Source organism: Cicer arietinum, chromosome 3 (assembly GCF_000331145.2).
Source record: "Cicer arietinum cultivar CDC Frontier isolate Library 1 chromosome 3, Cicar.CDCFrontier_v2.0, whole genome shotgun sequence".
NCBI classification, from domain to species: domain Eukaryota; kingdom Viridiplantae; phylum Streptophyta; class Magnoliopsida; order Fabales; family Fabaceae; genus Cicer; species Cicer arietinum.
Window position 1 is genome coordinate 20,571,600 of NC_021162.2, and position 26,016 is coordinate 20,597,615.

Genomic DNA, 26,016 nt, shown 5'->3' on the forward strand with positions numbered 1-26,016 from the left:
ATTAATCGAGAAGTCCCTATTCTGAATAGTTATTTGACAATGTAAACATGCATAATTTACTGTCAAAGTCTTAGCAGTAAAGCAGACACAGACAACTTCAAACGATTTACACAATCCATAGCAATGAAGGAATGGGTTGCCCCCGAATCAGAAAGTGTAGTTAGGGGGTTACCTGTAATCGCACAATCATATAGAATCAGATTGCTAGATAAATTTTCAACTTCAGCGCTGACGCAATAAACCTGTCCTCTAGCACTAGGAAGAGTAATCCTAGCTACATTCACCATTGGTTCCACCTTCGGAGCCTTGCAATTCTTTGCAAAGTGCCCTGGTTTATGGCAATTGTAGCAAGTAGTACTATTAAAGGTACAAGCATAAGCATAATGTCCCTCTTCTCCACATCGGAAACATCGTATACCTTGTCCCACTTGTCTCCCAAAGTCTTGGTTCCCTGGGTTATTCAGTCCCCCGTTGTTATCACATGGTCGATTATAATGTTTGGCAACTTGTTTTCCCTTGTTCTGATACTTCACCCGACTAGGTCCTCCTGAGTTAAAATTCCCTCCTCGACTAGCTCTCTTATTCTTCATATCCTCAACTTCTCTACATTTTTCCACAAGAAATTGGAAACGTTGAATTCCCAAGGGTAAGAAGTCCGTCTTGGAAACAATGACACAAGAATGGCTCGTCAATCTCTTCACGGAAAAATCTGAAATGCCTTGATAGTGAATCAAACTTAGCAGCATATTCGCCCACGGTCATGTTCCCCTGATATAGTTTCAGGAAATCATCACCCAGTTTAGTCCTGGTACTCATCGGGAAGTATTTGTCGAAAAAATTCCTTTTGAAAGATTCCCAGTTCACCTCCTCGTGAGCTGATCTCATCAACAACCTTGTACTCCTCCACTAGTACTCAGCATCTCATAGTAGCATATAAGTGGCATAGTTGACCCTCACTCTCGCCTGACAGTTAATCATTTCGAAGATCTTCTCCACTTCTTGGATCCATTGATCCGCTTTCTCTGAATCCTCAGCCCCCTCAAACTTGGGAGGATTGTAACGACGAAAGTCCTTTAATCCTCTTGACTCTTTTTCGAGATCACGTTGAGTCTGGGTAGCAGTCTGTGCAGCAACAGAAGCAGCCATGTTATTCATAGCCTCCACCATTCGATCATCCCTATTGGCATTGGCTCTCGGAACGTCATTCCTCCTTGGCAGCATGGTTTTCCTATAAAACCATCATCAAGTAGAGTCTTAACACTACTTCAATAATTCTAAGAATAACTTCCGACCACAACCGCACATAATAATAATTATGAACTTGACAACTCAAACCACCTAAACCGACACATGATCAGATAACAACTCTCAACCTATAGGTTGACCTGCAATCTATAACCAAGGTTCCACAGCCCCCAAAGAAAACCAAACCAAAGCTCTGATACCACAATGTAACACCCCGTTTTTCAAAGCGAGGGTATATATTTTTTTTTTTATACCTATCACGGGTCCGTACTGTTTACCGAGGTGCCACCTATCCCGGGTCTGCACAACTTACCAAACACAATTCCCTCAGGAACGTAAGTCGTAAACGTACTACCTATCACGGGTCCGTACTGTTTACCGAGGTGCCACCTATCCCGGGTCTGCACAACTTACCAAACACAATTCCCTCAGGAACGTAAGTCGTAAACGTACTACCTATCACGGGTCCGTACTGTTTACCGAGGTGCCACCTATCCCGGGTCTGCACAACTTACCAAACACAATTCCCTCAGGAACGTAAGTCGTAAACGTACTACCTATCACGGGTCCGTACTGTTTACCGAGGTGCCACCTATCCCGGGTCTGCACAACTTACCAAACACAATTCCCTCAGGAACGTAAGTCGTAAACGTACTACCTATCACGGGTCCGTACTGTTTACCGAGGTGCCACCTATCCCGGGTCTGCACAACTTACCAAACACAATTCCCTCAGGAACGTAAGTCGTAAACGTACTACCTATCACGGGTCCGTACTGTTTACCGAGGTGCCACCTATCCCGGGTCTGCACAACTTACCAAACACAATTCCCTCAGGAACGTAAGTCGTAAACGTACTACCTATCACGGGTCCGTACTGTTTACCGAGGTGCCACCTATCCCGGGTCTGCACAACTTACCAAACACAATTCCCTCAGGAACGTAAGTCGTAAACGTACTACCTATCACGGGTCCGTACTGTTTACCGAGGTGCCACCTATCCCGGGTCTGCACAACTTACCAAACACAATTCCCTCAGGAACGTAAGTCGTAAACGTACTACCTATCACGGGTCCGTACTGTTTACCGAGGTGCCACCTATCCCGGGTCTGCACAACTTACCAAACACAATTCCCTCAGGAACGTAAGTCGTAAACGTACTACCTATCACGGGTCCGTACTGTTTACCGAGGTGCCACCTATCCCGGGTCTGCACAACTTACCAAACACAATTCCCTCAGGAACGTAAGTCGTAAACGTACTACCTATCACGGGTCCGTACTGTTTACCGAGGTGCCACCTATCCCGGGTCTGCACAACTTACCAAACACAATTCCCTCAGGAACGTAAGTCGTAAACGTACTACCTATCACGGGTCCGTACTGTTTACCGAGGTGCCACCTATCCCGGGTCAGCACAACTTACCAAACACAATTCCCTCAGGAACGTAAGTCGTAAACGTACTACCTATCACGGGTCCGTACTGTTTACCGAGGTGCCACCTATCCCGGGTCAGCACAACTTACCAAACGTAAATCGTAAACGTACTGCCTATCACGGGCCCGTACCGTTTACCAAGGTGCCACCTATCGCGGGTCAACACGATTTACCAAAACACACATAAGTAAACGAGACATTAAGAGATTCCCCATTCTTAATTCTCATTTAACTTAAACGATTTTCAAAACAAACATTAAGTAAATAAGTCATTAAGAGATTCCCCATTCTTAATACTTATTTAACTAACGATTTTCAAAACAAATATTAAGTAACCAAGACATTAAGAGATTCCCCATTCTTAACGCCCAGTTAACTTAAACGATTTTCAAACAAAACATCCAGTAACAAGGCATTAAGAGATTCCCCATTCTTAATACTCATTTACTGAAACGATTTTCAAAAACAAACATTCAGTAACCGAGACATTAAGAGATTCCCCATTCTTAATGCCCAGTTAACTTAAACGATTTTCCAAAACAAACATTAAGTAACCAAGACTAAACAATTTTCAAAACATACGCACATTAAGTAAACAAGACATTAAGAGATTCCCCATTCTTAATACTCATTTAACTTAATGGTTTTCAAATTCCACACAAAACAAACTCAAACAAATTCTCACATTCAATCCATAATTCACACCAAAATACATCAATCAACAAATATCAAGTATGCACACGCCAAGTACGATGAACACACATCAACATAATAAATTTCATTTATTCAAAATCTTACATACGTGAGGTAAATTCATTTTTCCCAAAACAAGACTCCAACCCTAACAAAACTCGTTTCCATACAACCATAGATAAGGTCCTAGATGCAAACTGAAAGTTTGGAAGGAGCCCTTACCTTAACGTTAGCTTTAACGTGCGTTTCCGGTACCACTAGTGAATCCGGTAAAAATCTCCGCTCGCAACGTCGCCTCCAAGTTGGTCCCCTAGCACCGTAGCGTGGTAGTGAGCAACTTTCCCTTCTAACTCTTCGCGAAACAAAGCTTAGATCTAGATGAAACAGAGAGGTTTGTGTTTGAATCCCTAATACCGTTTTTCTTCGTTTTCGAATAAAAGAGGAAGAGTGGAGTTAAGAAATCCTTGTTCTATCACCCACCCAACCTTGGATTTCTAATCTTGAAGAAAGGAAGCGAAGAAAAACGAAAATGAAGGAAGGAGGGAGAATGGGTTCTCGCGCAGGGAGGGAGAGGAAGATGGAAAATTCTGGTTTTCTTTCCTTTGTTTTTCCTTTCTTCCTTTTTCCTTCTTTCCTTTATATAACCTTTTCTTTTCCTTTTCCTTCCTTCTAATTTGCTTTCTTTCTATTCTCTCCAAACAAACATATATACATAAATGTATATATATATATATATATATATATATATATATCTTGATTTTAACTTAACAAATATCTTCATATTCATTAAAATTACCATTTCACCCGTAACGCATAAAATTCTTCGTAAAAGATTCGCCGTAGTTAATTTAATTTATTTATCGACGAGTAATTCTAATCGGACATCAAAATATCTTTTTGATCATATAAACTCCAAAATATTAATAACTTGGCTAAAAAGCCCCTGAGTTCAATACCACAATCCACTAAAATACATAAAGTATAATTTAAAATTACAGGTCTTACAGTTTGTTTCTAATCTTTGTGTCGAAATTGAATTATAATTTTATTATTTGCATTTTGAACCTTGCTCGCCCTATAGGCCATAACTTGAGCTCTGGATAACGGATTGGCGCATACGAGCAGGCGTTGGAAAGCTAAAAATCAGAGCTACAATTTTTGTGTTGGAATAAAAGCGCAATGCCGAACTTTACTGGGCCTAAATTGCAGATTTCGTAATCTGGACTTTTGTAATAATTTTAAATAGTGTGCCACTTGTTTTTAAGGCCCAAAATCGAGTACTATATATTGAGAGTTTTCTTTCCTTTCTGCGGCATGAAATTTTCGGATTCAGATTGATAAAAGAAATAAACATTTTTTATTTTAATTTCATGGAAGACTAATTTTATAAGATTAATCCACGAGTTCACAGTTTCATCAACTCCTTGAGATTTAGGTTACATTGTCAATTTTGCTTCATGCTTCTATTTATGCTTATTTGATTATATTAATACTCTAATTTCTTAAATTGAATTTCAATAGGATTGATAGCGTTTTAGCAAGTGTACTAAATCGTTGCAAGTAATAATAAAACGGTAGTACCGAGTGTCGAACTCAAGGATTGCGTTTTACTATCGAATTATATTTAATTACTAAAATTAAACAAAAAGTTTCCGAATTGATTGAAATAATATTTGAAATTAACAATAGTAATAAAATTGATCCTTTATGATAAGAAAAATGTCAGGGATGAGTTTCACTTCGAATCAGACCTTGGTATCTAATTTGATCATAGTTATTGAATTATTACCGAATTCTCTTTATTATTCTTGCTCTAATGTCTTATTGACAGAACCGTTAATTCACTAGTAATCCCTAACTCCTTAGTGAATTTAAGATTAGAATTAAGCATTACTGTACATGAATTATCTTTTTAAACTATTGCATCTACAACTAATTTAATTGGTTTCATGACCTATATCTATCCCTAGACTACAAATTCATGAATTTCTCATCTCAAACATTCATAAAGTCCACTTCCGTTTCAAAATACAAATCGTAGAACATTTTAATATTGATCAAGCAATAGAAAGCATTAAGCACATAGATGAGAAAAATAATTCAATAAACTCATTAAATCAATGAAATAAGCATTCATTAAATCAAAGTTCATCAAATCAAAGAAATATATCAATTAACAAAATATATCAATTAAATCAAAGAAATAAAATTAACAAAATATATCAATTAAATCAAAGAAATAAAATTAACAAAATATATCAATTAACAAAATATATCAAATATCAAATATATCAAAATATCTCAAATCAAATCAAACTCAATTCTCAAAGTTCCATCTACTACAAAACATTCATCATGCTCCATGGTTGCTTATAAAAAAACAACACAATTTGTATACTTTAGCATTCATTCATCTAGTTCAACTCTCTCTTCACACAATCTCACCAAAGTTTCTTACAAGTGTTTAGCAAGGGTTATGAATTTATCACTCAAATCCTAGAACATGCATCACGCTACCATAAGCTTGAAAAAATTATAGTTAGCAATCACAATGAAGCAAACACATACACATTTGGAGGACTTTCGGGTTGTAATGGGTCTTAGGTAAGAGTAGAACATTTTGGGATAATAGGCTTTACTACTTGGAGTTAGGCATACATTTTTAAAATATTCTACCACTTTTTATTTTTCTTCACCTTTTCATTGTGGAGATTCTCAAAACATTGACAAAAGAACCAAAACAAATATTATTTATCAAAGTACAAAATTGATTTTTTTTGTCTTTCTTGATTTTTTTTCTTTTTGTGAGAATCACCACCCTAAACTTAAAAGGTTGATATCCCATGAGCAACCCCAAACTTAGAATTTTACCAAGACGATAATTTTTTTTTTCTACCTAACTCCAAGTAAGGTGATTTAATTAAAGTCAGATTTTTGGCTTGTAATGTGGCTGCTAACCGAAATAAAAGGGCAAGGCTCAAAGTGGCTACCAAAGGATAAAATTTGCATAGGATAGTTAGAAAGGCTCAAACGACAAAATAAAATTGTCTTAGTGTATGCATAAATTACAAGTGATGAAAGTTATAAGTAGTGCAAGTTCTGAAGGAATAACACATGTCTAGATAATCACACAAAAAAAATTAATGTGTTTAGGCTCAAAAGCTCATAGCTAGGAATAAAAAATAGTATGAACTATCTAAGTGATGCCAAACATGCCACTACAAAATTCATTTAGCTTTTTTAAAAAAAAAATGACAAGCGAGACTTCGATAACCAAAGAGTAATCAACAATGCATGCATTAGTGAAACTTATCGAATTGAGCAATGATATAAGCAAAGAAATAAAGTTTAAATTTCAAAATCTGAAATAAATAGTTTAAGACTAGCTTCAAGTTGTTAAAAAATCTTCATCGTAGTGCACATTTACACACAATTAAAAAGAAACAAATTCAAATAAAAAAACAAAATATTGCAAAAATAAAAGTTACCTCTACCTATGGGTTGCCTCCCACGAAACGCTTCTTTAAATTCATTACCTTGACGCCTCAACCATTGTTAAGGTGTATTGTATGACACAAAGAACACATCATCTTTCTCACCAAGGGGTAGATATTTCAAGTGATGTGGAAATTGCTTGAGTTGATCTAGTGGCGTCTCTTTCTTTTTCTCTATATATTCGTCTTCATTCCCTTTCAACTCCTCCCATGTAGTATGGAAGTGGGGAAGAGTGGGATGATGATGCTTCTAACATGAATAAAACATCTTTTACTCTTGGATCTTCACCATCTTTAACAACATCTTGGGGTAGGCATAACATTTTTTCTAACGGCAGTGGGTCCTTGAGGTTCAACTTCTTCATCGACTATCGAATTGAAAATCTCAATTCAGTTGCACCCTTCTCCTTTGTTTGAATACTCTATGGATTTTAGAATATTGAATGTAACTGTTTCCTCATTTACCTTAAATATTAAGGTGTCATCCGCCACATCAATCATAGCTCTCCTTGTTGCTAAGAATGGTCTCTCCAAGATCAAGGGGGTATCATTGTCTTCCTCCATGTCTAGTACCACAAAATCCACTGGAAAAATGAACTTATCTACTTTGACCAACACATCTTCCACCACCCCATATTGGTGTTTCATTGAATAATCTACAAACTATAACACCCGTTGTGTGTCTTTGACTCTTCCAATGCCTAATCTTTTGTATATAGAAAGGGGCATAAGACTCAAACTACCCCCAAGATCATACAGGGATTTCCAAAATGTTCTATAACCAATAGTGCAAGGAATCGAGAAGCTTCCAGGATCCTTGAGCTTAGGTGGCGGCTTCCTCTGTAGAATAACACTGCACTCTTCCATAAACATCACTATTTCACCGCCAATTTTTCTCTTCTTTGACAGAATCTCCTGCATGAACTTGGCGTATGTCGGCATCTGTTCTAGTGCTTCTGGAAAAGGAATGTTAATTTGCATTTTTTTAAAAACATCAAGAAATTTACTGAATTGTTTTTCAGTTTCTTCCCTTTTTAATCTTTGAGGAAACGGAAGTCAGATTTCTGGTTTTGGCAGTGTCTCCTATTTTTGTACCACATGTTCTTCCTCATTTTCAAGAGCGATGTGCTCCTCAACTGATGTCGGGGTGACCATTTCCTCCGAGTGGGTTGAAGTTGAAGTACTTCCACTTTATTTGAATTTAGGTGGTACTTGTTCACTTACCTTGCCACTCCCTGTTGTCCCTGCATTGACATTTTTTCGTGGATTCAGAACTGTGTTACTAGGCAAATTTCCAGGCGCACTTTGTGCCATTTGTTGAGCAAGTTGACCCAGTTGGGTCTCTAGATTCTTTATTGACGTAGAGTGATTTTTGTGGATGGCTCTTGACTCTTCAATGAAAGAACTTGTGATTGTTACTAACTTCTCAATAGCACTCTCCCAAGCAGCTTTTCGAGGTGGGGCTTGACTTGCTTGAGCTCCTTGTTGACCCTGAGATCCACCCTATTGATCTCTCCAAGAAAAATTTGGATGATTTCTTCAACCAGGGTTGTACGTACTAAAGTAGGGATTGTTCTGTTTCCCGTTATTAGCCACAAAATTCACCTCTTTTAGTTCTTCTGTATTATTTTCATCTGATGCTTCACAAGCCTCATTTTCATCAGTGTGTTTCAATAATTTGGTAGGGGCCACTCGGGATTGTATATTTAGAGCTGCCATCCCCTTCTTTATCTCAAAGGTGATAACATCTTCTATCTGTTTTGAGAGAGACCTGCCTGGAGCCAACCCAACATCCATGACATTCAATTCCAATATACCACTTGTTGACCCACCACCTCTATAATACAACATCATTTGTTCATTTGGCGCCATGATCTCAATAATTTTTCGTGTTTCTGATGGGTTTTGTAATTCAAAGAACCACCTGCTGTAGCATCCACCATAATTCTAGTGCTAGGTCTCAAACCATTATAGATTATTTGCATCTCAGCAATGTCGTCATAAGCATGATTGGGGCATCCTGCTAGTAAACTCTTGAACCTCTTGTAAGTGTCACAAAGAGATTCTCCTTCTTTCTGTTTGTAACTGGAAATCTCTTGCCTCTTTCTAAAAAACACAGCTGGGGGAAAGTATTGTTCTGAAACTTATCTTCAAGGTCATCCCATGTGGTGGTGCTACTGACATAAAAGGAATTAAGCCACTCCTTAGCATCATCTTTCAATGAAAATGAAAATAGTCTCAACATCTTGCCTTCTTCAGAACAACCATCCACTTTCACTGTTTCACATAATTCAAAGAAGTTCGTGAGGTATCTATTGACATCTTCGTTACGTTTACTGGAAAAATGAATCTCCTTCAACTCTCGGTATAGAGCGGGGCTCACTTCAAACTTGTTGACTGTAATTGGTGGGTTACGGATAACCAAGCGAGCACGGCTTCTATTTCGATTCCCATACTCTCCGATGGTGCATTCAGGTCGTGGTGGATCGGCCATTTCGACAATTATGAAGAAATCTCCCATATCCTCTTCTTCTACTACTAATTGTCTTTCCCTTTGTCTCCTTTCTCGAACATCCTTTCGATTTGGTTTCGCAGTTTTTTAGATTTTTGGATCAAAGAAAAGTTTAGCTGATGACTGACCTCGCATACAAGGTTAGACAAATTGCGAGTAATAAACAGTTTTAAAATAAAGAAAAATATTGATTATGCCGGTTCAGTTATTGATAGAAGATATATTTCTATTTTTTGTACTTTTTTGCATGGGGATCTTGTTACTTGGAGGAGTAAAAACTAAAAATGTAGTGGCTTGATCAAGAGTCCACTACGCCAAAAACCTATTTTACAACGCTTTTTTTAACAATTTACAGCGCTTTTTCAAAAATATAAGTGATGTAGCATCCAACACTGTAAAAAGATACAACAACGCTTTTTACTCCAAGATCAAGGGGGTATCATTGTCTTCCTCCATGTCTAGTACCACAAAATCCACTGGAAAAATGAACTTATCTACTTTGACCAACACATCTTCCACCACCCCATATTGGTGTTTCATTGAATAATCTACAAACTATAACACCCGTTGTGTGTCTTTGACTCTTCCAATGCCTAATCTTTTGTATATAGAAAGGGGCATAAGACTCAAACTACCCCCAAGATCATACAGGGATTTCCAAAATGTTCTATAACCAATAGTGCAAGGAATCGAGAAGCTTCCAGGATCCTTGAGCTTAGGTGGCGGCTTCCTCTGTAGAATAACACTGCACTCTTCCATAAACATCACTATTTCACCGCCAATTTTTCTCTTCTTTGACAGAATCTCCTGCATGAACTTGGCGTATGTCGGCATCTGTTCTAGTGCTTCTGGAAAAGGAATGTTAATTTGCATTTTTTTAAAAACATCAAGAAATTTACTGAATTGTTTTTCAGTTTCTTCCCTTTTTAATCTTTGAGGAAACGGAAGTCAGATTTCTGGTTTTGGCAGTGTCTCCTATTTTTGTACCACATGTTCTTCCTCATTTTCAAGAGCGATGTGCTCCTCAACTGATGTCGGGGTGACCATTTCCTCCGAGTGGGTTGAAGTTGAAGTACTTCCACTTTATTTGAATTTAGGTGGTACTTGTTCACTTACCTTGCCACTCCCTGTTGTCCCTGCATTGACATTTTTTCGTGGATTCAGAACTGTGTTACTAGGCAAATTTCCAGGCGCACTTTGTGCCATTTGTTGAGCAAGTTGACCCAGTTGGGTCTCTAGATTCTTTATTGACGTAGAGTGATTTTTGTGGATGGCTCTTGACTCTTCAATGAAAGAACTTGTGATTGTTACTAACTTCTCAATAGCACTCTCCCAAGCAGCTTTTCGAGGTGGGGCTTGACTTGCTTGAGCTCCTTGTTGACCCTGAGATCCACCCTATTGATCTCTCCAAGAAAAATTTGGATGATTTCTTCAACCAGGGTTGTACGTACTAAAGTAGGGATTGTTCTGTTTCCCGTTATTAGCCACAAAATTCACCTCTTTTAGTTCTTCTGTATTATTTTCATCTGATGCTTCACAAGCCTCATTTTCATCAGTGTGTTTCAATAATTTGGTAGGGGCCACTCGGGATTGTATATTTAGAGCTGCCATCCCCTTCTTTATCTCAAAGGTGATAACATCTTCTATCTGTTTTGAGAGAGACCTGCCTGGAGCCAACCCAACATCCATGACATTCAATTCCAATATACCACTTGTTGACCCACCACCTCTATAATACAACATCATTTGTTCATTTGGCGCCATGATCTCAATAATTTTTCGTGTTTCTGATGGGTTTTGTAATTCAAAGAACCACCTGCTGTAGCATCCACCATAATTCTAGTGCTAGGTCTCAAACCATTATAGATTATTTGCATCTCAGCAATGTCGTCATAAGCATGATTGGGGCATCCTGCTAGTAAACTCTTGAACCTCTTGTAAGTGTCACAAAGAGATTCTCCTTCTTTCTGTTTGTAACTGGAAATCTCTTGCCTCTTTCTAAAAAACACAGCTGGGGGAAAGTATTGTTCTGAAACTTATCTTCAAGGTCATCCCATGTGGTGGTGCTACTGACATAAAAGGAATTAAGCCACTCCTTAGCATCATCTTTCAATGAAAATGAAAATAGTCTCAACATCTTGCCTTCTTCAGAACAACCATCCACTTTCACTGTTTCACATAATTCAAAGAAGTTCGTGAGGTATCTATTGACATCTTCGTTACGTTTACTGGAAAAATGAATCTCCTTCAACTCTCGGTATAGAGCGGGGCTCACTTCAAACTTGTTGACTGTAATTGGTGGGTTACGGATAACCAAGCGAGCACGGCTTCTATTTCGATTCCCATACTCTCCGATGGTGCATTCAGGTCGTGGTGGATCGGCCATTTCGACAATTATGAAGAAATCTCCCATATCCTCTTCTTCTACTACTAATTGTCTTTCCCTTTGTCTCCTTTCTCGAACATCCTTTCGATTTGGTTTCGCAGTTTTTTAGATTTTTGGATCAAAGAAAAGTTTAGCTGATGACTGACCTCGCATACAAGGTTAGACAAATTGCGAGTAATAAACAGTTTTAAAATAAAGAAAAATATTGATTATGCCGGTTCAGTTATTGATAGAAGATATATTTCTATTTTTTGTACTTTTTTGCATGGGGATCTTGTTACTTGGAGGAGTAAAAACTAAAAATGTAGTGGCTTGATCAAGAGTCCACTACGCCAAAAACCTATTTTACAACGCTTTTTTTAACAATTTACAGCGCTTTTTCAAAAATATAAGTGATGTAGCATCCAACACTGTAAAAAGATACAACAACGCTTTTTAAAATAAAAAAGCGCAATAAAATAGTTAGATATATTGCGCGCTTGTTATACTCGTTTTACAACGCTTTTTGGAAAAAGCGTTGTAAAAGGTGCATTCAATAGATGCATTATTATGCACCTATTACAACGCTTTTTTTGAAAAAGCGTTGTAAAAGGTCCATTCAATAGATGCATTATTATGCACCTATTACAGCGATGTCTATTAAATTTTTTTCCAAAAATATTTTCATCCAGAATCAGTTCACAATCAGCTCATACAACCAGTACACAACAACCGAACTATATAACTTTATAATTTAACTTTATAACTTTACATATTTACACAATCAGTTCACAACATATTCATATACATATTCACACATTGACAACAACACAGAACTATACACATATTCATATAACTACATATTCACAACTTTTCAAATGTGCCCTATTCATATACATATAACTATCAGAACTACACATAACAGAACTACCATATATTCATATAACTATCCCTTGCAGCATGCCATTTCCCCGCAAATCAAATAATTTTCATTTCAGTCACATACTGACACCAGTCTTCCTTTATTTCAATTAGATCTCTTTCAGAGTATGTTGGACTGGAATTGTCAAAGTACTATGCGATATAAAAATTGAACATAAATAAGTTAGAATCAAATATATACATAGTTTATATATGAAAATCAAATAATGAAAATACCGTACCGTTTCTGAGATTATAGTTTGATTCATATCAACAATCTCCTTCATGAATCGCAATATATAGTACCCACAGTCGATGTTGTTAGTTTGACGAGGGCACTATAAAATAAAACATATAAGTCAATAAATATTTGTGCATTGATAGCAGTATAAGTTCAACATGCATTTTAGTGAAACAAAAAACTAATAAATACAATACCTAAAAAACAGAAGAACAATAGGGTTACATCGCATAAATACGAACAGTTCGTAGGAGAGTAGGGTTCGCAGAAACAAAGGTGGTTCACAATGACAAGGAGAATGAAGAGGAAACAAGCGTATGAAGTTTACGTAATGAGGGTTAGTAACAAGGCAATATTGTTTGTAGGGTTCACAATGAGAAGAGGAATAAAGAGGAGGAGGAAACAAGCGTATGAAGTTTACGTAATAAAGAGGAAACTGAAGCGTTTTAAGGTTTAGGGTTTAGGGATAGTATTTGAATGAGAGTTGGTAAGGATAGTAACAAAGACGGAGATGGTTCGCAATGGAGATGATTGGCAATATGGTTCGTATGGACAGTAGGGTTCGCAGTGAGAAGGACAATGAAGATGAGGAGGACTCTGAAGCGTAGTGGAGTTTACGAAATGAAGAGGAAACTGAAGCGGTTTACTATTATATATAAAACCCTATTACACGTCATTGAAAGAGCGCTGTAAAAGACCTCCATAACTTAGTTTTTAAAAGCCTATTACAACACTCTTTGAAAGAGCGTTGTAAAAGACCTCCTTAACTTATTTTTTAAAAGCCTATTACAGCGCTCTTTCAAAGAGCGCTGTAAAAGATCTTCTTAACTTAATTTTTAATAGCCTATTACAGCGCTCTTTGAAATAGTGCTGTAAAAGACCTCCTTAACTTATTTTTTAAAAGCCTATTACAGCGATCTTTGAAAGAGCGCTGTAAAAAACCTCCTTAACTTATTTTTTAAAAGCCTATTACAGCGCTTTTTGTAAGACCCATAATTTTGAAGTACACTTTATGTATTTTATATGTTTTGAATTTTGGCTCGGAGGCTTTTTAGCCAAAGTTAATAATACTATGGAGTTTATAGGATCAAAAAGTTATTTTGACACCGTTTAGAATTACTCGTCGATAAATAAATTTAAATTAAGTGCGGTAAATCCTTTACGGAGAATTTAATGCGTTACGGGTGAAATGGTAATTTAACAAATATCTAGATATTTTGAGATATTTGTTAAGTTATATTTAATATATATATATATATATATATAGAGAATAGAAAGAAAGGAAATTAGAAGGAAGGAAAAGGAAAAGAAAAGGTTATATAAAGGAAAGAAGGAAATAGAAAGGAAGGAAAAACAAAGAAAGGAAAAAGGAAGGAGGGGAATTTCTTAATGTCTCGGTTACTTAATATTTGTTTTTGAAAATCGTTTAAGTTAATTGGGCGTTAAGAATGGGGAATCTCTTAATGTCTCGGTTACTTAATATTTGTTTTTTGAAAATCGTTTAAGTTAACTGGGCGTTGAGAATGGGGAATCTCTTAATGTCTCGGTTACTTAATATTTGTTTTTTGAAAATCGTTTAAGTTAACTGGGCGTTGAGAATGGGGAATCTCTTAATGTCTCGGTTACTTAATATTTGTTTTTGAAAATCGTTTAAGTTAATTGGGCGTTAAGAATGGGGAATCTCTTAATGTCTCGGTTACTTAATATTTGTTTTTGAAAATCGTTTAAGTTAACTGGGCGTTAAGAATGGGGAATCTCTTAATGTCTCGGTTACTTAATATTTGTTTTTTTGAAAATCGTTTAAGTTAACTGGGCGTTAAGAATGGGGAATCTCTTAATGTCTCGGTTACTTAATATTTGTTTTTGAAAATCGTTTAAGTTATCTGGGCGTTAAGAATGGGGAATCTCTTAATGTCTCGGTTACTTAATATTTGTTTTTGAAAATCGTTTAAGTTAACTAGGCGTTAAGAATGGGGAATCTCTTAATGTCTCGGTTACTTAATATTTTGTTTTGAAAATTGTTAAGTTAACTGGGCGTTAAGAATGGGGAATCTCTTAATGTCTCGGTTACTTAATATTTGTTTTTGAAAATCGTTTAAGTTAACTGGACGTTAAGAATGGGGAATCTCTTAATGTCTCGGTTACTTAATATTTTGTTTTGAAAATCGTTTAAGTTAACTGGGCGTTAAGAATGGGGAATCTCTTAATGTCTCGTTTACTTATGTGTGTTTTGGTAAATCGTGCTGACCCGGGATGGGTGGCACCTTGGTAAACGGTACGGGTCCGTGATAGACAGTACGTTTACGATTTACGTTTGGTAAGTTGTGCTGACCCGGGATAGGTGGCACCTCGGTAAACAGTACTGACCCGTGATAGGTGGTACGTTTACGACTTACGTTCCTGAGGGAATTGTGTTTGTCCGTGAGAGACTGCACAGGGGTTTGTCCGTGAGAGACTACGCCCTGGTTTAAGTTAGATGAGAATTAAGAACGGGGAATCTCTTAATGTCTCGTTTACTTATGTGTGCTTTGGTAAATCGTGCTGACCCGGGATGGGTGGCACCTTGGTAAACGGTACGGGTCCGTGATAGACAGTACGTTTACGATTTACGTTTGGTAAGTTGTGCTGACCCGGGATAGGTGGCACCTCGGTAAACAGTACTGACCCGTGATAGGTGGTACGTTTACGACTTACGTTCCTGAGGGAATTGTGTTTGTCCGTGAGAGACTGCACAGGGGTTTGTCCGTGAGAGGCTACGCCCTGGTTTAAGTTAGATGAGAATTAAGAACGGGGAATCTCTTAATGTCTCGTTTACTTATGTGTGTTTTGGTAAATCGTGCTGACCCGGGATGGGTGGCACCTTGGTAAACGGTACGGGTCCGTGATAGGCAGTACGTTTACGATTTACGTTTGGTAAGTTGTGCTGACCCGGGATAGGTGGCACCTCGGTATACAGTACTGACCCGTGATAGGTGGTACGTTTACGACTTACGTTCCTGAGGGAATTGTGTTTGTCCGTGAGAGACTGCACAGGGGTTTGTCCGTGAGAGACTACGCCCTGGTTTAAGTTAGATGAGAATTAAGAACGGAGAACCTCTTAATGTCTCGTCCACTTATGTATGTTTTGGTAAATCGTGCTGACCCGCGATAGGTGGCACCATGGTAAACGGTACGGGTCCGTGATAGACAGTACGTTTACGATTTACGTTTGGTAAGTTGTGCTGACCCGGGATAGGTGGCACCTCGGTAAACAGTACTGACCCGTGATAGGTGGTATGTTTACGACTTACGTTCCTGAGGGAATTGTATTTGTCCGTGAGAGACTGCACAGGTGTTTGTCCGTGAGAGACTACACCCTGTTAAATTGTGAATTTTTGGTTCATTTGGCATGTGTAGTAATTATGTTATAAGTGTTATGTTTTGGAATTTGGTGATAACATGTTGGATTGTAATACCATTTTGAAACCCATGATGTTGTATTAATTGTGTTATAAATGTTAAGTGTTATATTTTGGAATTTGGTGATAACATGTTGGATTGTAATACCATTTTGAAACCCATGATGTTGTATTAATTGTGTTATAAATGTTAAGTGTTATATTTTGGAATTTGGTGATAACATGTTTGCTTGCAATACTATTTCGAAACTAACGATGTTGTAGCGATTGCGTTATCAGTGCTAAGTGTTAGGATTTGAGATTACGTGTGAATGTGATTGAGTTAGTTATGAATTTTTGAAAGAATACACAGGGAAATCGATTTCCCAATCGCTTGGATGGGTAAACAGGGGCTTGGCCAAATTGACAAAATCGATTAGCCAATCGATTTCGTAATCAGTTTTCAAAAATCCTTTAAGAAATCGATTGCCCAATCGATTGGGCCTTAAGTCAGGGACTCAGCCATATTCGACCAAATCGATTTGGAAATCGATTGGCTTAAAACCAGGGGGCTCTGTGCTCACTCAATCGATTTCCCAATCGATTGATTTCAGCCCAGGATTCTGTTTTCATTAAAATCCTTCACCCCAATCGATTTCCCAATCGATTGGCTCAGTGAAAATCCTCAGTTTGAGTTAGATGTTTAATTACTCATTAACTTATCCATGTCTTGATTTGTTATGTTTTCATTAGGGGGTTGAGAACTTCATTTTGCTTTCATTTTTAATTGGCAAAGTATTGTATGAACTTTTCGCATATTGAAAATCCTGATAAGGTGCATGCTTAGTTGAAAAGTTATTTTTAGCATTTAAAACTTAAATGTTATGTGTTAACTGTTATTTTCGGTTGGTGACCTTTACAATTATTGTGAAAATCTGGGCTTTGCTCTCAGATGAGAGTCAGGACGACCCTACCGGTTCGTACCCTACGGACGGAAATGGAGATGGGAACGCTTGACTGCAGCTACGTTAGGAGGATCTCACGGGGCGCGTGGAGATCACTCAGGGTGTTTAGTTGTTTTGTAAAATGATCAGACTAGGTCGTCACAGAGGGAACTGATGTCTTTCTTTTGGGGTTGCATTTATTTTTAAACTGGAAGACTGTACTACTTTTGTTATGTATATATTTTCAATTCATGGATTAAGAATTTTTCCGCTGCTCGTAAATTCTGTTAACTTATTTGTCGTTGTATTACGACTTAAATATTTATCCAAACGTGTGTTACCTTATTTACTTTCCTGTTTTATTTTAATTCCTTTTTAAAAAAAAAAAAGTACACTCACGCTTTGAAAAACGGGGTGTTACACTTTTTCAACAAGCGCTTTAAAAGACCTCTTAACTTAGTATAAAACAAAGCTTTGTGACCTCCTTATTTTTTTAAAGGCTTTTATAGCGCTTATTGACAAAAGCGCTTAAAAGAACTCCTTAACTTATTTTTTAAAAGCCTATTACAGCGCTCTTTGAAAGAGCGCTATAAAAGACTTCCTTATTTATTTCTTTAAAGCCTATTATAGCGCTCTTTGAAAGAGCGCTGTAAAAGACCTCCTTATTTTATTTTATAAAAGCCTATTACAACGTTTTTTCAACAAGCGCTTTAAAAGACCTCCTTATTTTATTTTTAAAAAGCCTATTACAACGCTTTTTCAACAAGCGCTTTAAATGACCTATTAACTTAGTATAAAACAAATAATTAGTAAAATACCTATATTTGGATTTGTATTTTCTTCAAAATAATTAGTTAAATACCTATATATATATATATATCAATGCTAAATTACATGATCAGATCATATTGGGATGATCAGTTAAAGTTCAAGAAAAATTATCAGTACTCAAACAAAGCTTTTTCAAGTTCAATATAAGCAGAAAATCAGTTCTGGCAGGTCAAACACTTAAATTACATGAACTTAGTATAAAACACTAAGATCAAGCTAAATATTAGCAGAAAATAAGTATAAGCAAAAAATCAAATACAGTTCAAGCTAAATACTAAAATGCTCAATTCTGGCAGATCAAACAATAAAATTACATGAACTCAGTTCAAATTACATGGCTTATATAAAACAATTAAACACATTAAGATGCCCTTCTTCTTTTCCTGGTGGGATTCACATTTGTTTGTCCATTAACGATACGAAACGATGAATTAATCCAAATTCCCACATCATGATCATCTCTAAGATAATCATCTCTAAGATATAAACCATCATTAATTGAATCAATTTCATGTGGTTGTGAGGGTTCGTAGGGTTAGGACAACGTATTAAATTTGTTTTTATTTATTTAAAGTGAATGATTTTTATTTAAAGCGCAAGTCTTTTACAGCGCTTGTATAAAAAGCGCTCTAATAGGTCATTTAATTATATGAAAGCGCATGTATTTTACAGCGCTTTCACAAAAAGCGTTTTAAAAGCCATGTAACATAAGGTGAGAGCGCTACATTTTACAGCACTTGTGTTTAAAGCGCTCAAAAAGTGCTGTAAAAGCTATGGGAGAGCGCTTCAATTTACAGCGCTTTTACAAAAAGCGTAGTAAAAGGGTTGTAAGCATTATGTGCAAGCGCTATGTGACCCTATATGACCCTACAACAACGCTTGTCAAAAAAGCGTTGTTGTATCCTCAGTTATTTTAAAAAAATTCTACAACAGCGCTTGTATTTAATAAGCGTTGTAAAAGACACGTTATAAAATGTCATTTTTAGCGTAGTGGTTGAGGCATAATATAAAGCTATGTCACAAGGAATTTGTGAGTAATTGTGGATGAAAATTGAATTAGAATTTTTGAAGATAAATAGTAAAGGCCATATGAAGTTGTTTTATGACAAAAATCGATTATAAGTATTGCCCAAAGTCTATTCAGCATGACAGGACAAAATACATTGAGATAGACAAATATTTCATCAAAAAGAAGTTTGATATATAGTGGATCGACAACTACAACCTACATTCCTTATGGGCATCAACTGATAGATGTGTTAACAAATGGATTACCAATGGAAAGATTTAACCAACTTTCTTGCAAGTTGGGAATGATAGACGTCCATTTACAAATTTGAGGGAGAGCATTGTACATATTTTACAATATTTGTTAATTAGGCCCATTAGCGTTCATTAAGCTAATTAGATTTAGCATAGTCTATAAAAAAAATTAATGATTGAAATAATATTCAAAAAACATTTTCTACATATGATATGGACATATAAACACTTTCATATGATATGAAATTCAAACATTATATTTTATATTCTAGCAAGTTGAATGAAAATATGATATATATTACATGTATATGTAAATCACCAAACCACCCTGTTAAAAAAATTATATTTATTTTAAAAATTAAAATTCATATTTTTACAATTTTCAGTAATGATCTTTTTTAAAATATTTTAATTTCAATTGATTTACTTGTTTGAAATCTAATTCATATTTAGGATAAAATTATTAACTTGAGAGACAATAGGATAAAACTCATGATTAGTTTATTATATAGTATTGATTTATCAAATATTAAATTCAGACATATATAATATGATAGTTTATAGTCTACAATGTCTTTTATCCTGATCCATCAAACGTCCTTAAGACTTTAGGTGATGACGTAATGTGCAATTTGCTTGTGTGATACTCTTTAGTGATGACTTGTTAATTTAAAAGAACACGGAACAAATAAACTCTAAATTATGAATATTAATTAAGTAATGCATTCCAGATGAATCAGTAACACCAATAATATATTTTTAATATTCTTGCATTTGAAATAAACATGAACAAACATAGAGTAGTACACATACAAATTCAAATTTAAATATTACATAAACATTACATGTAGCATTCAAACACATTTAAGTTGTTTTGAAAATATATTCCCTTCAAACAATTCTTTTTTTCACCATAATTTTCAAACCATGTTTCATGTGTAGAATAACAGAAAGGCTTGGGACTATGGGATGTTCTTCCACCAATTGAATATGATAATTCAACAATATAGCAACAACAACCATTTTCATTTCAGTGAAGCTTATATCCTTACCCAAACAACTCCTTGGTCCAGCATTGAAAGCAATGAACTTGTAAGAAGGTACATGAATTATCCCTCCTTTATTAGAAATCCACCTCTCTGGCTTAAATTCCAAGCAATCTTCTCCCCAAATTTCCTCCACCCTTCCCATTGAGTATAGAGAGTACACTATCATTGTATTTGACTTAATCTTATGTCCACTAGGAAGCACATCAAATTTCATTGCACATTTGTGTTCAAAAGGAATTGGTGGATAAAGCCTTAAGGTTTCACATAAAGCTCCATGTAGATAAACCAATTTACTAAGCCCTTCCTTTCCTAATTCTTTCCAATTACTTTCTTTTGATGGTAAATTTTCTTTGATCTCTTCAAGAATCTTAGCTTCAACAAAAGGGTGTGTTGCCATTAGCCAAAAAAACCATGCAAGGCTAGAACTTATAGTGTCTCTTCCAGCTGCAAGTAGATTAATTGCTGTGTCTCTTAGAAATTTGTCATCTATTGAATTTGGTTGTTCCTTTTTTTCTACTTCAGTATTCATAATGGTAGTTAGCAAATCAAATTGTTGTAATTTGTCTTGCATATTGATCTTGGATTTGATTTCTGCATACAACATTGTATTTTGTTTTATTAAAAAAATGGGGAAGAAAAAAATTATCATTAATTTAAAGACGGTAATGCAAATCATTTATAAATTTTTTGTTTGAATTGAACAATTGCTTATTTAATGTTAGGCTACTTTTATAAATTTCAAATCAAAAATTTTGGGACTAAAATCAAAATTAAATTTTGGTCAAAATTGAAATTTTGGAAAAGTTGAGGACCATTTTATAAGTTTTTAGGGACCACTTTACAAATATTGAAAAGACCATTTCATGATTCATTTATTATAAAGTAATGAGAAAATTTGAAATTCACATTCTCCGTTCTAAAATTTTCAAAAACCTAAACTATTTCAGTTTTGAATTATTTTAATTTTCTATTCTGAATTTTAATTTTTAGTTGAGTTTCAACATTTATTTAATTTGAACTAAATCACTTTCTTTACAGTGTCTCATGATGAATTCTCCAAATATATTGACACACACAAATAATATAAAATGAAAAGATAAAAATTACATTAAACTTTACTTATTTTAAAATAATTCAAATACTATAAAATTATAATTGATTTAATTATAATAATTTTAGTAATAGTGGTTTAAAGTGGTATTTATAAAAGATGACTATCGTATGTAGTAGTGATCGCTCGTTAGAGGTGACTGTAGCGGTCAAAAGAAAAAGTTAATAGTTGAAGGTGGTGGTTGGATGATTGACAATGACTATAGCGGTGGACAATGTTGGTGCCAATGAGGGGAAATGGTGGTTGTAGGTGAGTGATCAGTGGTGGTGGGTGGTAGGTGGTGATGGTGGTGGTGGTAGGTGTTGAAGATGGTGGTTGGTAGTTGTCAGAGGTGGGTGGTTGGTGGTGATTGTGGTGGTTGTCATTAGTGGTTAGTTGGTGGTGTTGGCGTTGACCAAAGATGGTGGGTGGGTGGTGATGATAGAGGTGGCCAACGGTGGTTAGAGGTGAGTGTTATGTGATGGTGGTTGGAGGTCGATAGTCGTGGTGGTGGCAATGCTCATAGATGGTGATCGTTAGTGGTGGTGGTCAGAGGTTGCAGTGACAGTTGTTAGAGGTGGAGGAGCAGTGGTGTTGGCGCTGACAAGTAGTGGTGGTGGAGCCAAAAGTGGGTGGTTGGTTATGGTTGCGGTGATGGTCGAAGATGGTGGTTGGTGGTTGGTGGAGTGGTACTTATCTCTACTAATGGTGACATGTTAATTATAAAACAAAAATAAGAATTATGAAAGCTATTTGTTTGATTTTGAATTTTAAGGAAAATCTTTTTTGAAATTAAGTAAAAAATAACCCCATTTTATTCGAATAAGTTTTGGTATTTAAAATTCTTTAAATTTAACTTTGACAAAATGTCTCATGAAATTCTTCCATTTTTAAATTTGTCCAAATTTATTATCCAAATAAGGTATTTTGTATTTAAGGATTTGAGTTCTATTAAAAAATTGCATTTCCTCAAAAAAATCTTTTATTAGAATCTGTTTGGATGGGATAATTGAAAATTCTAAGGAAATTAGAATTTTAGACATTTCAAATGCTTCAATTGAATTTATTTCATTTCTAAATTTTGTTGTTTGGATAAAGAAATTGTTCTTTCAAAATTGAGCTATTTTTATAAATTTCAAAATTTTTGGGGCGAAAATTAAAAATAATTTTGGGAAAAAACTAAAATTTTAGAAAAATTGAGGGACTATTTTGCAAATCTTTAGCGACCAATTGGCAAAATTTGTGAGTTTTAGATACCAATTTGCAAACAAAAAAATATATATACTAATATGCAAATTTTGAAACATATAGGATCAAAATTATAAATTTGAAATATTATAAGGACAATTGTATGATTTATATTTTAAAAAGTTATGAGGGAGTTTAAAATCTTAAATTTTAAATATAACTCGGACAAAATATCCGGTGAAATCCCTTTATTTTGAAAATTCTCTAAATTTAACATCCAAACTAGTAATTTATATTGAAGGATTTGAATTCCTTTAAAAAATTATATCATCTAAAAAAATTCTTTTATCAAAATATATTCTTAATTATTCTTTTTAAGAGAGAAAAATAGATACAATGAGATAATAAATAATGAAAAGTATTATATAAAAAGAAAAAAAAGAGTATCAAAAGTAACAAAAATATATGTTGTGGTCCCGATATGGGTAAAAAATTTCTACATTTTTATCTTGGACGGGATTTTTGCATACAACATTTTATTTTGTTTATTAGAAAATGTGAGATGAGATATATTATCATTAATAAACACAGTTTAAGTATAATTTTGTTTCCTATAATTATAGTATTTTTTTGTTTTAATTCTTGTAAGTTATTTTATTTAAATTCAATTTTTGCCATTTTAAAAACTATTATTTTTAGTCCTTAACGAAATATGTGACCAAATAAAATCAGGTCAGGTGACCAAATAAATTAGTGACATACACTAAAAACAATAATTTTTAAATTTACATAGATTAAATAAAAAAATTTACGAAGATTAAAATAAAAAATATTATAATTACAAGACTAAAATTATATTTTAACCTTAATTAAAAGGAGACTAATTACTGTTTTATAATTATCTTGGAAGATTTTGATCTCTATCATTTGAAATTATAAGTTGAAGTTCTTACCACTTTGCCGAGACCTGATGCATTTGATTTGTGTATCTACCATGTGATCAATGATTTTCTGATTCTCTACAAACTTTTTCTCATCACCAATTTGAAGCCATTTCTGAAGTTTCCACAAGAATCTTGGCTTGATATGTCGAGTTAACAATATGTCCTCTAATTGATTAAATGCTTTCTCACTTGCAATTTCAGGGAGATCAATAGAAAGACAAATAGGATCAAATCCTAAAACTATAGAACATATGTTGTCAAAAGTTAACCTTTGTAAAACATCTTGTAAATCCACTTGCAACCCTTTTTTACAAGCATGATCAAGAAACACAAGGAGACAACTATCAACTTTTGCCTCAAAAGTTTTGTGAATAAATGTCTGGAAACTTACCTGCTTGAAGACTGAATGAAGAAGTGTTCTATTGTACTTCCATTTGTGGGAATCAGACCTGAAAATTCCATCTCCAAGTACTTCAAAAATCTCCTTGAAATCGTCTCCTTTACCATAGTTTTCGAATTTCGTGCTTGTTATGTGTTGCACATTCATTGCATTGCTAGTGAAAACAATTTTCATGTTTGTTAACCATGGTCCTTCAAAAATGATAGTTCCTCCATTTTGTTTCAAAATTGAGTTTGAATATTCATGAAAATTTGAAATGTTTAATGAGATACTTGGCAGCATTCCAAAAATGGGCCAATTTGTGATAGGTGTGATTCTGTTGAGTCTCCAATAATGGATTACAATGAAAATAAGAAGTGCTACAAGGATTTCTCCAATACCAAACACACTCATTGTTTTTTGTTGGAAAATGAATTAACTAATACTATAATATATGATATCAATATTTGCTTTTGTTCTTAAGGACAAAGAAATAGAACTTTATTAGAAAATATGGTAGTCTTTCTCAATGATAGTAATTCGCCAGGATTACTGCCATTGTTGTGGTATATAGTGCTGCAACCATGCAAGTTATTTATAGTATTTTTTGTGAACTTCTTTGGTCATTATCTCATAATGTTTTCTCAATAGTCTTTAATTTTTTGTTTGAATTGATTAATCTAAATCTAAAGACATTTTTTATACGGATGAGTATTTGAGAACATAGAAAAGATGGAAGAAAAAACTTCTTAATTTTTTATCAATATTGATATTTGAATACCATTTATTTTTCAATAGTTATTGGACATCTCAATTTTTGTCTATCTCTCTTTTTCTATCATATCACTAATATATTACATTTATCACATCATTTTTTTTTCCTACTCACAAGGTGTATGGTCGTGGATAGAGTGTACGCAAGTTGTGTTGGTTTTGACAAAATCCGATTCTGGACCCGATCGATTATCTTTGGGTTGAGTTAAGTTCTAAACCCATATTTTTTTTTATTTACCCGAGTTGAACTAATCCGATCAAGAACGGGTTGGGTTGGATTGGGTTGAGTTGGCGGATTATACATAAATAATAACTTATTTTTTATTTTACGAAAAAACATATTGAGGCTGCATACACTTTCTCACAATACTTACATGTACCTGCATTATTTCTCTTATTAAAATATAATCAAGCACTAGAAGAGGCTTTACTAAGTTTTCTTTTGGTTACTTCATTTTTTTGAGTTGGCGACAATGATATGAGGCCTAAGAAATGGATATATTCTTTCTCTCTTATTATAAGATGCTCAAACATATTTTACGTACATTAAAAATTGTGATTGTATTAATAAAATTTTTAAACAAAAATGTTACTTTTACATATTTATTCTTATAATTATCGAAATCACAAGAGAAAGAATATACAGTTAATAAATTAATTAGGAGTATTTTTTAAAGAAATAACTCACACATGTTGTATTTTGTGAAAGATTGTATATTAATGATAAAAAAATGAAAAAAGAGTTTTATAAGAAAAGACAAAGGAGTATAATTTTTTTTTCTCCCACACTGATATATAAAAAAAAATTAACCAATAAAAGTAAATGTATTTCATATAAATCTATTTTTGTCTATCAATTTTCACTTATGAGAAGTAATATGTTTTTGGGACCATTAACTCGGTTGTGAATTCGTTGTAACTTGTAAGTAAGCAAAAAAACGAAAATAAATGTGTATGCGACTGACATTTATACCAAGATGAAAATTACGGAAGATAGGTTCTTTATATTCCTTCCGTTTTAATACAACAGTTGTATTTATAAAAAAGGAAAACTGTTTAAACAATTATTTTTAAATTTTTAAATATTAATTTTATTTTTTCAATTTTATCCCTAATAAGAACCTTTCTAAGTTTTGCTAGTTCTTTCTTTTTAAAAATAAAAAGTGAATTATTTTAATTATAATTAAAATACTAGTTCATTGGTAAAAGTTAATTTTGTTACTTTAAAAGATATCAAGTTTAAATTTCATGGAAAAAATTATCAAATTTA

The 26,016-nt window shown here is 34.5% G+C and overlaps 3 protein-coding genes and 2 non-coding genes across 5 annotated transcripts; 2 read left to right on the forward strand and 3 right to left on the reverse strand.

Annotated features, from left to right (window-relative positions):
* Window positions 1-8,870: 8,870 nt before the first annotated feature.
* LOC113785925 (small nucleolar RNA R71) lies at window positions 8,871-8,976 on the forward strand. The gene has a single exon (XR_003472105.1). It is a non-coding gene; the product is annotated as a small nucleolar RNA R71 (small nucleolar RNA).
* On the reverse strand, window positions 8,892-9,362 carry LOC140919680 (uncharacterized). The gene has a single exon (XM_073366287.1). It carries the CDS (start codon window positions 9,360-9,362, stop codon window positions 8,892-8,894), a length of 471 nt encoding a protein of 156 aa, XP_073222388.1.
* Window positions 9,363-11,274: 1,912 nt separating this feature from the next.
* Window positions 11,275-11,380, forward strand: LOC113785926 (small nucleolar RNA R71). The gene has a single exon (XR_003472106.1). It is a non-coding gene; the product is annotated as a small nucleolar RNA R71 (small nucleolar RNA).
* On the reverse strand, window positions 11,296-11,766 carry LOC140919681 (uncharacterized). Its single transcript, XM_073366288.1, has one exon. The coding sequence runs from the start codon at window positions 11,764-11,766 to the stop codon at window positions 11,296-11,298; it is 471 nt and encodes a 156-aa protein (XP_073222389.1).
* Window positions 11,767-20,100: 8,334 nt separating this feature from the next.
* On the reverse strand, window positions 20,101-24,311 carry LOC101508194 (alkane hydroxylase MAH1-like). The gene is made up of 2 exons (XM_012713466.3): window positions 23,603-24,311; window positions 20,101-20,962 (listed from the first exon to the last, which is right to left on the reverse strand). The coding sequence occupies exons 1-2, from the start codon at window positions 24,273-24,275 to the stop codon at window positions 20,214-20,216; spliced, it is 1,422 nt and encodes a 473-aa protein (XP_012568920.2). The 5' UTR covers window positions 24,276-24,311; the 3' UTR covers window positions 20,101-20,213.
* Window positions 24,312-26,016: the final 1,705 nt, after the last annotated feature.

Coding starts and splice junctions, on each gene's coding strand:
- LOC140919681 (XM_073366288.1), bottom strand. CDS start 11,766: ATGGCCGATCCACCACGACCTGAATGCACCATCGGAGAGTATGGGAAT.
- LOC140919680 (XM_073366287.1), bottom strand. CDS start 9,362: ATGGCCGATCCACCACGACCTGAATGCACCATCGGAGAGTATGGGAAT.
- LOC101508194 (XM_012713466.3), bottom strand. CDS start 24,275: ATGCTGCCAAGTATCTCATTAAACATTTCAAATTTTCATGAATATTCA. Junction 20,963..23,602: donor CATCAGGTCTCGGCAAAGTG/GTAAGAACTTCA, acceptor TGTTGTATGCAG/AAATCAAATCCAAGATCAAT.